Here is a 14,269-nt window from a genome sequence, read left to right as displayed (position 1 = left end):
TTAAACCAACCATGAGATCTGTGGACTATCCTAAAGAAGACCATTTGATTTTTGTCTGAAAAAGGTGAGTTGCAACAGAATATTTTACTGAAGACTATGAATTAAATGTAAAGCACCCACTTTATCAACACAGGCAAAAATCCTGGAGAGGTTAAAAAATGAAGGGGAAAAAGCTAACACTGTCCATGCCATGTTTTCAGTTCAAACATACATCCTTCATGTTTTTTTTGTTTTTATAAAACAAAAATATAAAAAAAATAGTCTGAAATGTTAGTGCAGCTCTCCATGTCTTTATAAGTGTTGTAATACGCACATTTTCCCCATTTCTTTTCAAAATTCACCACTTAGAGCAGTTATTTAAAATAATATTAAGTCATGTCTGATTAACTTTAGTAAAGCCAAATAATTGTTTTATAATTTCCAGTGAATGTTCATATGATCCATTGGTTTTGTATCATTTGGATGATCTAACCCAGACTGCAAAATAAATGTTTAGACACTTAAATAGGGTTTCTGTAAGGAATACAATGAAGTGTGCAAAAAAAACCCATAAACCCAATAAACACACAGTATGTGTGTTGGCTGCCCCTGCAGCTTTTTATAGTTTTAATTAAAGTGCGTTGGAATGACTGTCATGCATCAACACTAGTTATTTACTCACAATACACAGACGCATTCATTTTCAGTCTCGATAAACCTTTTACTCCCAGTGTAGCAATGGTATTGCTTTTCCTCAATTTTTAGTAAGAATAAAATGAATTCATTTAAATAAAGTACACATACATGGTAAAAATCATCTCCCTGAAAAACAAATTCAGGATCCCTTTCTCTTCCTGCAGTATGCTCTATTCTTCTATGGACCCTCTTACTTCTTTAGGCAGGTCCACAAGTATACAGGGCGTGTCCATTCAAACCTTTAATCTGGCCGACTTGCTCACATATCTGGTTCCCAAAATGCTCAAATGACAATTAAACAATGTTAGGGTAGAAATATTTATTCCCAACCATTAGAAAGGGACAAACAGAGGGAGGAGTACTGTCACATTGCACAAAGGTCAACTATTTGTGACAAGGAAATAAAAGGAAAAACAAACAACAACAACAACAAAAAAAAACGTCTGGATACAGTTAAACCTTCTGGCAGTTGTTCAGTGCATAGCACACAGTCCATGACAGGGATTTGGTCCTTGATTGAAAGGAGAAGTTCAACCAGATATTACTGTTCAGATGAATGGCAACGGTTAACTCTCCTGTGTGTGTGTGTGTGTGTGTCAGCTGTAAAGCACTGTTATTATCCCACTGCCAGCTTGTGTTGGCTGCCACCTAGTGCAACATGTTTGTCACTGCCAGGGGAACAAAATGAGATTGAAAATCTTTACTTTCTATCCATAAAAATGAAATCTTTTTGCCCCCCTGCAGAAAACTTGTCAAGTGCTTTCTGCTAATTATTTGGCATTTTCTATATTGAGAGACAACTCACCCTGATTAAGAAAACAAATATACAAAACAAATGCTTAAATTTGATCATATTAGAGAAATAGTTGTGTGTCAGCTGTTTGCTAGAGTTCTGTGAATTATTTATTTAACACAGTCATGACACTCTTTCTGCAGGGAGACTTTACAAAAGCTGTAAGCACCAAAATGGTATTTCTTTCTACCACATATCATCAGGAAGCTTTCATATCTTTTTAAAAACGTGAGCAAAAGGAGTCAAAAACATGTGCAGGAATAAATAGAGAAGGAAATTTGTGTAACTAGATTAATGATTGAAATTTCTTTTACTGACCTGCATAAAAGTTTTAAAATGTCATAATCCTGAAAGACATGGGGATTTCCTATTTTAACTGAGCAGTAACAGTAAATCCACTGTTAGATTCTGTAAAACATGATTTAACACACAACAGCTGTGGTCTGTAAATACGATTAATAGCATAGAGCATGACAGGAAACTAGCTCAAAAAGCCACATGGGTGATGGTACTGTGACCTTACTGCTTCCTTCATCAGTAACAGGCTTTGCACAGTTACATGCACAAACATAGAGAAAGAATACTGGTTAGTCTTTAAAAGTTATCAGATGTGATGTGCATGTTGAGCCATTTCATGCCGTTATGCTAAAGCTGACTGAAGCCTGTTTGTTTTACAAGACTCAATTAGAATTGAAAACTTACAACAGCTGCTTTTTAAGGCAAGGTTATGTGGCAGTTAGTGCAACCTTAATGTAATTTTTTCTCATGTTTTGTTATATACGAAAGGTTTAAAAGGACAAAAGCCAATAATATTTTTCTTCAATATGTTTGAGCTTGATTTGTGTTTAATTCCAGTCCAACTGTCCTCACACCTGCTGGCTGCTCTCCTCACAGTCTTTGCTGTTCTAGTCCTCTTTGTCCAACCTGTCCACCAGTGCTGTGTCAGGATGCACCTCCTCTTCATCCAAGGTCACTGTCACAGGGGGCCTTCTCCTCCTTTCTCCTCCCCCTGACCCTCCTACTCCACCTTCACCTCGTTCAGTCTCCTCCTCCTCTGCATCCTCCTCCTCCTCCCCAGCCTCTGTGTCCTGGCTGGCTGAGTCAGTGCAGGTGGACGACAGGGATGAAAGCTTGTGTCGGAGCTCAGCCTGGGTGGGAACCTGGAGACTGATCTCTGTGGTGAAGGACTCAACATTTGGACCTTAGGGACATAAAATAATATTGTAAAAATACCACTAGAATTTCATTTTCTGTGTTTCAGTGAGGAACCATGCAATTTTCCTCATAAAATAACTCAAATAACTCTATTATTTATCATAATTTATTATCTAAGTTTTTGGAATTACCAGGCTAGATTTCTCTTAACCTGGATTTACTTGCATCATTTGAAGAGGAAGTACTCTTTAGACGTCAGTTTTTAGCTGTGACATGACATTTTGAAATGACAGATACCTTTGCTGCATTATGTCTAAATGATGTGCTTGTCAATCCTCTTACTCACATATTTCTGCCTCGGTAGATTTGATTAGAATTAGTTAGAATTAGTTTGTGAATGCATGACTTCCTACCTGTGACAGGTGAGGCTACACTGTTATCCTCTCCCCCAGAGTGCAGGAACACATCCAGAGCCTCATGGTCTGACATGTCCATCAGATCCATCTGCTCCAGCATGTCCACATTCACCTCCATTGATGACATGCTGCCTATTGGCTCTGGACACAACATAACATACAGTGGTGAGATATCAGTAAACCCTTAAAGCATGCAGAATGCAGGAGCAAGGAGCTGAGTCCAGGAAGAAAGCTGCATTGTTTTCATTCAGGTTCATTTCTCTCCAGATACAAAGGCAGAAGCAAATGGCCACACTCAAGCTGAATGGCATTTGAAATGGGTAAGCGCATACTATGAGTCATACAAAAAACTGTGTTTACCTTATGATCCAACACATTAATGCAATTAATGGATTAGTGGGTATAATTACTTGTGGGAAGCTGAATACAAAGAGAACAAACAACACCTACAATAAGTTTAAAAGAACAGTAATTAAAAGCAGGATAAAACAGCTCACCTGGCACTGTTCAGACCAGAGGCAACACTCTGCATTCAGCATCTGCAAAGTTTTATACTTTTATCTAGAGCCAGCATTTCAGCTCATTCATGAAACCAGAAAAAAGTTTTTGTTTTTCTAAATTATGTTTACTTTATTTATATTAAGCAAATGGTCAGCACCAGGTGTGCTATTTCCTTGTTTGCAGTTTTAATGTTAAGCTAGGTTAAGTTAGCTAGCTGATGACTGAAGACTTAGCCCTTTTCAGACAAATACTTTTTTAATTAATCTGGTGTCATGTCTGACTTTTTTATTTATTTATTAGCAGTTAAGTGTGGAACACATAATTTTTAAGGTAAACACTCTTCACATTTACATAAGATACTAAACATATAAACCAAATGAAGTGGGAGTGGTGTGCTACAGAGTGAGAGATAACAGTAAAATATAAAAAATGTTTCTGCTTATAGCAGTTAAACTCTTATTTACTGAGCTTAAATATATAGAAAAGCTATATTTTTAGCCAATCTTCAGTTCAATTAACTTCCAACGTCAGTGCACTGAAAAAAAGAAACAATACCTCACTCTGCTGCTGTTAATGGTATACCTGAGTGAAACTGAGAAATAATAACACATAATCTATATCAAAATGACTGTGGGACTAATTGATATTGATTTAACAGACAATTCTCATGTCTGACAACGGCTTTAGTAAAGTATGAGATTGCTTTGAGTTTTGTGGCATACAACTTAAAGAAACTACCTAACAATAAGGCATAACAGAGCTTTCTCACACCAGCTTCAAGTTTTCCACATTTTATTCAGTTTTAGACTCATCTTAAGTTGTATTCCTGTTTAACCTCTTGGTATCAGACATTCCTCGGGCAAGACACGACAAATGAATATATATTTTTCTTAGTCTTCCTTGTAAGTATCTACACATTTTATACACCATTGGAAAGCTAAGATTCTTGAGATATGATTAATGTATATCACTCCAAGCTACAATCATAATTGTAGATTAAAAATATTGCTCTCTAAATTTTTGATGCATATAGAATTTTTAACTGTACTCCAGACTATCATCCCAGGACCCATTACAGAGCAGGATCTCCACAGAATGAATGGATGGTATTAATGAGACTTAGAAATCTAAAGAAATCTGAGGTAGATCAAAATTTCTATTAGGTTAGAATGATTGAAGCTTCTGCATTTTTTGGGTACATTCAATGCAGCAAGAATTTGCATTTGCAGGCAATTTTCTTTTTTTGGTTTTCATACTGACATACACCATCCACTACTGTATAATTCCTTATATAGACATGCATGTGCCTTCTTGTTAATGTCTAATGGGCTCCAGTAAGCACAGCTGGACTCCAATAAAGTGTAGAAGCTTCTTAAGGACCAATAGAGCCACCAGAATTAAGTAATCAGTGTCTGAATTTTTATGTGATTGGAAAATATCAGTCTAACTTTCTAATATCAGTCTAAAAAATTAATGTTTGCGCTTTTTCTTTCTTTTTTTCATGCTGAAGCATTTTGTACAGACTAATAAGAAAAGAGAAAAGACCTAACATTTCAATAGTCAATCAGTGTGAATCAAAATGCATTAGAAGTTGGTAAACTAAAGTTTTAAGCTTGCAATTAAACGATCGGAAAATCCTCTTAAGCAACAGCTAACACACTCCTGGATTCACCACCTTGCAGATGTGCAGTCCCCCTGTTCACTATTATGATGTGCTGCATGCGTCACAGACAGCCAGTCAAAGCACTGAGGGGAAGGGGGTGGGGGGTTTGCAAGGTGGGGGTGGCAGAGTTGTGAGCACATGAGGAAGAAGCAACATGATTGGTTGTGACACAGCAGTGACAGAAGATGCCATTTGCTACCATACCTCAAGGAAATGAGGAGAGCAGAAGAGGGCAGCATAGGAAGGAAGAGCGGAACAAAGAGTCAAGAACAAGAGTCAGAAGGGGAACATTATTTCCCACGGAGGCTGTTCTAAAGTCTCCCTGCTCTTTGAGTTAGAACACACACACAGAAAGATCATGCATAAACACGAGAAAGTCACATGGGAGAATTTTTCAACCTTGTGCAAAATTCACTTGTGTGTACATTTTTTCATCCTTCTCTGTCTTTTTCAGTGATTTCTGTGGCATTTTTTAGAGGAATGTTGGTCTAAGTCACCCTAATGACTCCTCAGTAAGCAGCCTTCTGTCATGTGCATTTACATATCTTTCCTGTCAGCTTTGCAATTACCACAACATAACAACAACCCAGCCTTGTAAAACATAGTATGGAGGAGGTCAATATAGTTTTCAGCCCAACATGGAGTTGTGTTTCCAGCATGGTAACGTAAAGAAAGAAATCTGTACCACTGTGGTTGTGAAGGTCTTGGTCCAGGAAGCATTACATTGAAAACATAATTTCCATATGACTGCCTCTGACATGTTCATCTCTTAGCCTTACTATGACCTTGTCCAAGATTTCCCCACTGTGGGGGACTTTTTCTGCCTGCATTGAGATTGCATATAATATGTGTATAAGTGTAAAGCCCTTGAAACTTGTTTTGGATGGTCAGTGGCTTGTGACACCTGCAGTTCTTTCTTTTTCTGATGTTCTTCTGGTTTATTCTCTGTATTTTCTTCCCATCTCTCTATTTCTATGATTTCTCGTCAGTGGCGTTAACTCACAGCTACATCACAGCTCTGTATTTTTAAAAAGCCTGCCCTAAATGAAGGGAGTCTACATGTTATTGAGACTAATCTTTGAGTAATGAGCTGTGAATGTTTTACTTACTGCATCTTGGAATTAGTATTCTTGCTGGTTTTGTGCATTTCCAGGTGTATTAGAAAACAAGACACTTCATTAATAAAAACTAGTTATGATTGACATTGAAAACATAATCCCCACACGTTCACTCCCATCCTTAAGTCTCTTTCCTCTTGCTCCATCTCTCTCTCTTTCCTGCCGCTCCACTATCTTCTTTCATAAGCCAGTTCCAGGGGATTAAGAGAGAAGGATAGATGAGTAAAAGAAGACGAAGAAAAAAAAAACACATTTCGAACCTCCCATGGAATCTTTAACATCGTTCAGTGCAAGGTGTATGCCATTCCATTTTTCAGCTCATCCTTTGGATATTTTAGCAGACATTTAGCAGTAATACATGAGGGAAACCACCCCAGGATTCAGCTACAATCCCTTTGGAGGAAAGCATTTATATGGCATGATGGCATTTTTCAACGTGATGACTGGTTGTGTACTAAGTGAAGCCATTTGGACTGTGAAGGCTTGCTGATATGCAGCTCAAGTGTGAAGGTTTTAGGTGATAGTATCAGGACTCAGAAATTAATAAATTGAATGGTGTATGAATTCTTATTCGCCCTTAAATAAGTTATATGCACCACTGGCTTAACCTCAACTACTCAACAAGCTCCTTTTCCCTCTGTCTGCACCCATACACAAGGCATGCTAAAATTGCTTCAAGCAGCTTGAATCATCAAAGCACATTACTTTGATATCTGTGAGGAATGGCCCCTTCTTCTCACCTCTCCTCTCAGCAATCTGCAGGTAGCCAGTAGACAGATACTGCTCCATATCTTGCTGAAAGGCCTCCTCAAAGAACTTTTGCCTCTCTTTCAGCTTCACCTGGGGTGGCGGGACAGCTCCTTGTTCAGCTCCAGGGGCTTTCTGTGAGTGCTCCGCATCTAGCTCCACTGGAAATACAAGAGAAGAAAGTTTGTAAAGCAGGGATTAGTAACTTTTCTTGATAAGAGTTGCTCCAAATAAGATAAAGATAAATGCTCAAATGCAGTGCAACTGCAGCATGAGCAGAAAAGTGTTTTATTGAAGAAAGTTGAGCTGAACGCTTGCATACATTTGAATTTTAAGTTATAAACACACACACACACACGAAAAAAAAAAAAAAAAAAAAAAAATTCTGAAACTTACTGACTTGAACAAACATAGAAAACCAAACTCTTCTCTGACAGGCATGGATCAGTTTTTTTTACTGAAGCAGAACAACTTGGAGTTTGGTGCTTTGAATTCCTCACATATTCTCCAAATTATAGTGCTTTCTGTAACACAATACTCTGGCCCCCAGGTTCTGCACAAGAGGGACCACACATGTCTTGCACAAGCAACCCCTAGTGTTGCCAACTCACTGGTGAACCAAGGCGGATCTCCTGTTGTCTGTAACCTCAAAGCTGCTGTGACATCAAAAGGGAGGCTCAAGATGATAATCTTTTTCTGCTGTCAAGGAGAGCAATCGACTGCTGTGTTGGTTTAATTGACTCTGACATGTCTGTCAGACTGAATACGTGGCTTTTGGAGTGCTGCAAGGCAGGACTCCACTGTAGACCTTTTAGCTTGTGCAGCACACTCGCCCCTGTCTATGTGTTTTAGGATACATTTTGTGTTTTTTTGGCCATTTTTATGTATCCTTCTTTAGTTTTAGTGGAAAAAGACAATCCCTATTAGCCAAACTGTTAAATAATTTTTCAAGACTTTGAGAAGGTCTAGCACAAACCCAGGAAAAGGACTAGACATAAACAGAGGGGATAACATCAGGAGGTTTCCAGGAAAATAAAGTCAACGTAATGTCCTTTGATATGATGGAAATGTGACTATGGGTGTGTGTGTGTTAACTACTGCTGCCTGGAGTCTTTGTTTGGTTGTCTCAGTTTTCTCTTCTTTCATAGACAAGCATTACATAATACTGTCCACCAACTGTGGCTAGAGTCAGGTCAATGTCTATCAAATGTCAGCTGTATCTTTCATTTTGGTTTAACATGGACAAGTAATTGGAAGAATGATGGGTTAAAGAAATGTCATACTTTGAGATATTCAAAGTAATATTGACATCTGGATACAGTTTGTCATCCTGTATATTTACATGCTTAAATCTGCTAATGTAATCTCACCCCTCCCTGTACTATCAGGGCTTGGACGCCCTCACACATGCAAGAGTCCTATGATAATAATGTAAGCTGTGGCAGCAGATGGACGCGCACACACATACAAAAGAATAATGAGATCCCACCAGAGCTCACACAAGCCAACAACCCTTGGAGACTTGGAAAAGAATAGCACCCTTTCTCTCTGTCATTCCTCGCCCAGTGTCCAATTTATCTCATTTATCTGAAGCCTCATCTTTGTCCCTCATCTTTCCCCGGACGCTGTCTTTCCCTTGCTAATGGTTAGTGTTAAAGTGTGTTTGTATGTGTGTGTGGATGTCGTGTAGAGACTGCTATATTAGATTAGAGGCCTTAGGGAAGCTTTGTTAAGACAGTTGAGCATTGCATAGGTTAGTAGCAGAGAGTGGGAGTAATGGAGAAACAGGACAGTGTGGTTAGTTATAATTAGGGCAAGTGGACAGTATTTGCAATAAAGCTGGATCCTGTTCTTTATCTTTTTGTCTTTGATTCAATTTTCTATTCATTATTAGCCTGGGCTGACAATTTATTTTTATCATCTTTGTACCTGCTGACTGTATGCATGCATCAGTTTATCTGTCTTCCTTTCTTGACCTGACCTTCTCTCCTTTAAATAAAAATACCAGTAAAAACTTATAGTCACTAAGAAATAGTTCATTAATACAATTTAATATATGAAAAATAGATTATTTAAAATTAATTGAAAATGTCAGTGTTATAAACCTGAAAGGTCTCAACAACCACTTTCCTAATTACATCACTGTTTTTTTTTTATTTTTTACACATGTATTTTCTCTTGCAGAACAGGTTTTCTGATATTTTACAATTAAATACATTAAAAAGTATAATATAAAAATATGTCCCAATTTCCAGAAATTTCTGTAACAAAAATCTGAACATTGGATAGAGCCAAGTTAAAAACTAAAAAAAAAAAAAAACAGCCATAAATGAGATGTCAACACACCACCCTGTAATGTCTGTGTGTGTTGAGGTACCTATTACTAGGTACCTTTTGCCTTCAAAAATTCCTTAATTCTCTGTGACATTGATTCAACCAGGTGCTGGAAACCTTCCTCTGAGATTTTGGTCCATAATGACACGATAGCATCACACATTTACTGAGATTCGTTGGCTGCACATGTGTGATCCGAATCTCCTGTTCCACCAAATACCCAGGTTGCACTATAAGATTGAGATCTGGTGACTGTGGAAACCATTGGAGCACAGTCAACTCATTGTCATGTTCAAGAAACTAGTTGGAGATTATGTGAACTTTGTGACATAGTGCATTATCCTGCTGGAAGTAGCTATCAGAAGATGGTACACTGTGGTCATAAAGGGATGGACATGGTCAGCAACAATACTCAGGTAGACTGTTGCTTTTAAACAATGCTCAGTGGGTACTAAGGGGTCCAAAGTGTGTAAAAAAAGTCCCTACACTATTACACCATCACTACCAGCCTGAGCCATTGATACAAGGTAGGGTGAATCTATGCTTTCATGTTGTTTACACCAAATTCTGACTCTACTATCTGAATATGGAAGCTAAAATGGAAACTCACCAGACCAGACAACATTTTTCTAATCTTTTACTCTCTGATTCTGGTGGGCCAGTGTGAATTGTAGTCTCACTTTCCTGTTTTTAGCTGGCAGGAGTAGCTTCAGTGTGTCTTTTGCTGCTGTAGCCCATCTGCTTCAAGGTTTCAATAGTGAAAGTCTCTTAAACCCCCTTTCTACCGCATCAGTTAGAACTTTAGCAAGTCATGATTAACTCAGTGTGCTAATTGTATTGTATAGAGATGCTTGCATATGCTTGAGTGATTAACTATATGTGTTAACAGTTTCTTAAAAAGACTTTCTTAGGAGTTATATCTCACCAATAGCCTGGGAGTGTGTATGAGGCCCCTAGGTATAAGCTGCTGGAAATTACAATTATGGGACTTAAATTATGATAATAAGATATCACTATTAAACTACCTCCATCTCAAAAATTAATGTACAGTATAATTATTTTCTATGTTACAAGTTTTCTGAAATTTCACTTTTAAAGCAGTAAAATAAGTACTATACTAAGCACTGCAAAAATAAATAGTATACAATAGCAATGATATATTTCCAATTTTTAAGTCAGTAGTGCATTGCATTAAGATCTAACTCAGCATTCCACTTCAAAACTGAGACAAAAACTTCTTATGATGTTTAACTTCCCTCTTATGCTCAGCCTTCTCTTTCCAATTTCTTTCTTCTCTTTATCTTTTCATCATTATCACACGAGACAACCAAGTCCTCCTACACATGGTGCTGTAGCTGCAGGGTTATTTTTAGCTCTCACTCGTTTAACCTGAAGGATTAAGTTTTTGCTGATGAATTTAAAGTATGATGCACAAATCATTAGGTTCAGCACGTTCTACCCTTACAAGCTGTGTTGCACAGTTTTATATGGCCCTATGGACAAATTAGCTTTAGAATGATGCTCGTGTAGAGTTCCAGCTATGTCACTTTTTAACTGCTCACACAGCAACACCACAGCAATATGTTACACACTCATATGACATGACTCATATGTGCTCTGGTGAATGTGTGCTCACTAAAGAATACACAGCTGGGGATGATTCAAAGGAGCTGAGCCAACCGCATTACATTTGTCACAGCCAATGATGCCAAAAGAAATAATTCTGATTTAAGAAAAAAAATGGATGCTTTCACAGCATTAAAGTAGAAAAGCTGATAAAAGGTACAGCCAGATCTTGAAAAACATCTGAAATTAATATAAGGGTGAATTCCTTTCATGAGAGACACAAAAATTATTGCACAAATAAAGTAAATCAATTGGATATTACAATTTATAGTAGAATGAGTCAAACAGTCTGCTGTATACCTGAGTTTGTGCCTGCCGTGTTATATGGTACATCTGTTCCCGCCATCACCATGCTCCCTCTCAAAGCAAGCAGATACTGAGAAAAGGCTTGTCTACTACCTTCCTTATCTCTCCAGCATGCTACCCAAAAACCCATAGAGAAAAAAAAACATAGACAAAAATCTTCCTCAGATGGCTTTTTTAAACTAACTGATGCTAACTAAGACATAAGTCTATTAATATACATGCTTTCAGCAGTATAGAAAAACATCTGGTCTGAGCTCTACAAATGCAGGAAGCAGAACCCACAAGAAAAGGGGGTGTACTGTAAGTGTGATAGCACTCATGTGTGCGTTTTATAGTGGCTGTGTGGGTGGTAGTGCACTTGTCTTTATGTGCTTATTTTATTGGAAATAATAAGGCAGAAAACTATGTACCTTCTAATAAATTTTGCCGTTCAGTCATAAATGTGCCGTTTCCATTTTGATTGCTTTCACTTTACAAGTGTGTGATGTTGTGTCTGTGGTATCTGTAAATGTTATCTTATACAACCCTAACCCTCATGTAAATAAGTCTATATATAGACGACCTTTATTTGCAGCTACTATGTGAGAAGTTACTAAGAAGTGACCTCAAATGAAAAGTGAAATGGAAACACTGCGTCAAGAGCAATTCCTGTCTTTAGATTTGACTAAATTTAGCTGTTTTGTACATTTTGGCCCACAGAGCAAAAAAGCAAATCTTTGTGTTGAGTATTTTTATACAAACTTAGTCATCAAATCTTTTTTCTGTGGGTAAAGCTGTATTAGGCTTGCATTTCATCTTTTAAAACTAATTTTCAGTGGGATATTTGAAGCACCAAACTCAATCAGAGTGCCTCAGACACCTTTAGGAATAAAAAATATTTAGGTAAAGCACTAACAGGCTCCATTTAAGTGTGTGTGGCAGCAGTGATTAGCAACAATGACAGACCCCTTTTCAAATGGAAATATAAATCATCAGCAGCCAATTCAAGTAAGCACTTTTCCACTCATTTGTACTTTGTAGTATACTTTACATGTCAAGTGACAATGCTGCTGTAAGCTGTGCCAGTGGAATCTAGGTGGACAAAAGGATGGATGGATAAATTGATGAAAGTGCCAGTGGACCTGCTGACCTGTTTGCCTCCAGTTCCATCTAAAAGACCTGGGCCTGAAGCCACCTGCTTGTATACCTCTGTACATGTGTTTTCCTCTGAAGCGTGTATATTAGTATATGGTGGCAAGAAATGCAGACCGCTATATAAAAGTAGAGGAGAGGAGATGCAGTGAGGGGCTGGATGTGAGTTATGTGTCAGCCTGTAGAGAAAGAGATGAGAAAAGAACAGGCCAGAGGGTGCTTGTGACATCAGTGCTGTTGATGTCACAAAATCTGACACTCTTGAAACTCTGAACATCTGCTACAAATGAACCCTCTCTGGGATGCAATAAAATAAAACATACATACTCATTTTTATGAGCTCTTAAATTCACAACCTCATTTAAGTTATTTTATACATTATATCCATCACTTTAAATTAACTGTCCAGTCTCAGATGGGTCTGTTTCCGTTTGCTCATGGAACTCCAATATTTCATCCTGAGACAGCATTGTACAGCCTAAAGACCAAAAGGCACGGCTGACAGTGAAGTGCACACAGACAGCCATTGCTGCTTCTGTTTTTTTCTTCTTAAGCCCTGCTCACTCAGTCTTGGTATTTTTAGATTCTGTCCGCCTCGCTGTATCTCTTGAGTGCTCAGGTTTCCGCCATAGGCAGCCCCCTTGCCGTAAATAACACACAATTGCTTCACTCTTTCCTACTGCACACACCCATTAAAAATACTTGCAAGCTATTGGACAAGTATGTGATACAAGAACTGTGCATTACAGATAGTGAATCAACTCTCTTGTGTGTACAATAGAAAAACACTCAGGCATGCACCATTGACCGGGCACATTACATGCACAGGAGCCAGTTGGGGCTGAAGTGTGACTTTAATGTGAAATGCCTAGAATAGCAAATTTAAGTGTAAATATATAATAACTTAACTGGCTGCTGATAGTTAGAAGTACTTTGTAAGATAAACCACACATACTACATGAACACAGTTTCTGTGGGTCCATTTACTGCCGCAGCTACCCAGACAGAAGCTTCAGCTTCTACAGGTTTCTGTCAGGAACACCAGGCTGCTGTCACTCTGTTTCCATCCAGCAGGCATCATCTTTAGCAGCTGAGTTTATGCACTGACTCATCAAATAATGCCTGAGAAGTTGGGACGATGTTTAGTTTGTTGTACTGTTTTATTTATTTTATTACACCTTGTCTATCTTCTTATAGGTGCTTCTGACAATTGTCAATTTTGTTTTCTTGAAAATGTTGCAGGTAGTTTTCCATTTCCTTACAGGTACAGCAACTGGTTGTCTGGGTTTTCCTGCTAAGATTCAACACAAGGCTATTGTGTAGTATTCTGTTTGCTCTCTTTTGTAGTACCGTATATATAATGGTTGCAGGTTGCTTTTATAAGTGTTACCTTCCACACCATCACTGAAATACGGTAATACCAGAGGTGAATACAGAAGGCATTGAGATTTGTATTTAAGTAAACAATGTTGTTTTCTCCAGTACTGTGATGGTCTTTACTAATTTTGCTCTGACTTGATTCATTTGGGGTTTCTAGCAAACCTTATGGCCTAGTGTCACTCAAAGAAACTTTGAACTCTTTCCATTTCAAGGAACAACAATCTATTCATATTAAACTATTGTTTTAATTTTCTCACTTCTGTGTTCACCACCTCCAAAAACTCCTGAAGGTTCTCCTCAGTACAAAAGATGCTTGTGTCATCAATGAAGACAATGTATTTCCACATGTTAGACACTTTATGTAAATCATCTGCATACAATCTGGGGCCTAACACTGAGCCTTGTGGTATACCACGTTATGTTT

General features: G+C 38.0%; 1 protein-coding gene across 3 annotated transcripts in view; it reads right to left on the bottom strand.

The window, feature by feature from the left end:
• Nucleotides 1-679: 679 nt before the first annotated feature.
• The window catches only part of dtnbp1b (dystrobrevin binding protein 1b), a 31,434-nt gene continuing 17,844 nt past the window's right edge, over nucleotides 680-14,269 (bottom strand). Inside the window, exons 1-4 of one of the 3 annotated variants that reach the window (XM_041967116.1) lie at nucleotides 11,329-11,540; nucleotides 7,062-7,229; nucleotides 3,037-3,180; nucleotides 680-2,669 (exon numbers count right to left, since the gene is read on the bottom strand). In XM_041967116.1, the coding sequence (XP_041823050.1) occupies nucleotides 2,374-2,669; nucleotides 3,037-3,180; nucleotides 7,062-7,229; nucleotides 11,329-11,464 (744 nt within the window). In that variant the 5' untranslated portion in view covers nucleotides 11,465-11,540 and the 3' untranslated portion in view covers nucleotides 680-2,373. Of the gene's footprint in view, nucleotides 2,670-3,036; nucleotides 3,181-7,061; nucleotides 7,230-11,328; nucleotides 11,541-14,269 lie in introns of those variants that run through there. The other 2 variants (XM_041967117.1, XM_041967118.1) reach the window with 2 other exon arrangements.

This window comes from Melanotaenia boesemani, chromosome 17 (genome assembly GCF_017639745.1).
Source record: "Melanotaenia boesemani isolate fMelBoe1 chromosome 17, fMelBoe1.pri, whole genome shotgun sequence".
Classification (NCBI taxonomy): domain Eukaryota; kingdom Metazoa; phylum Chordata; class Actinopteri; order Atheriniformes; family Melanotaeniidae; genus Melanotaenia; species Melanotaenia boesemani.
This window is presented reverse-complemented; position numbering and strand designations above follow the sequence as displayed.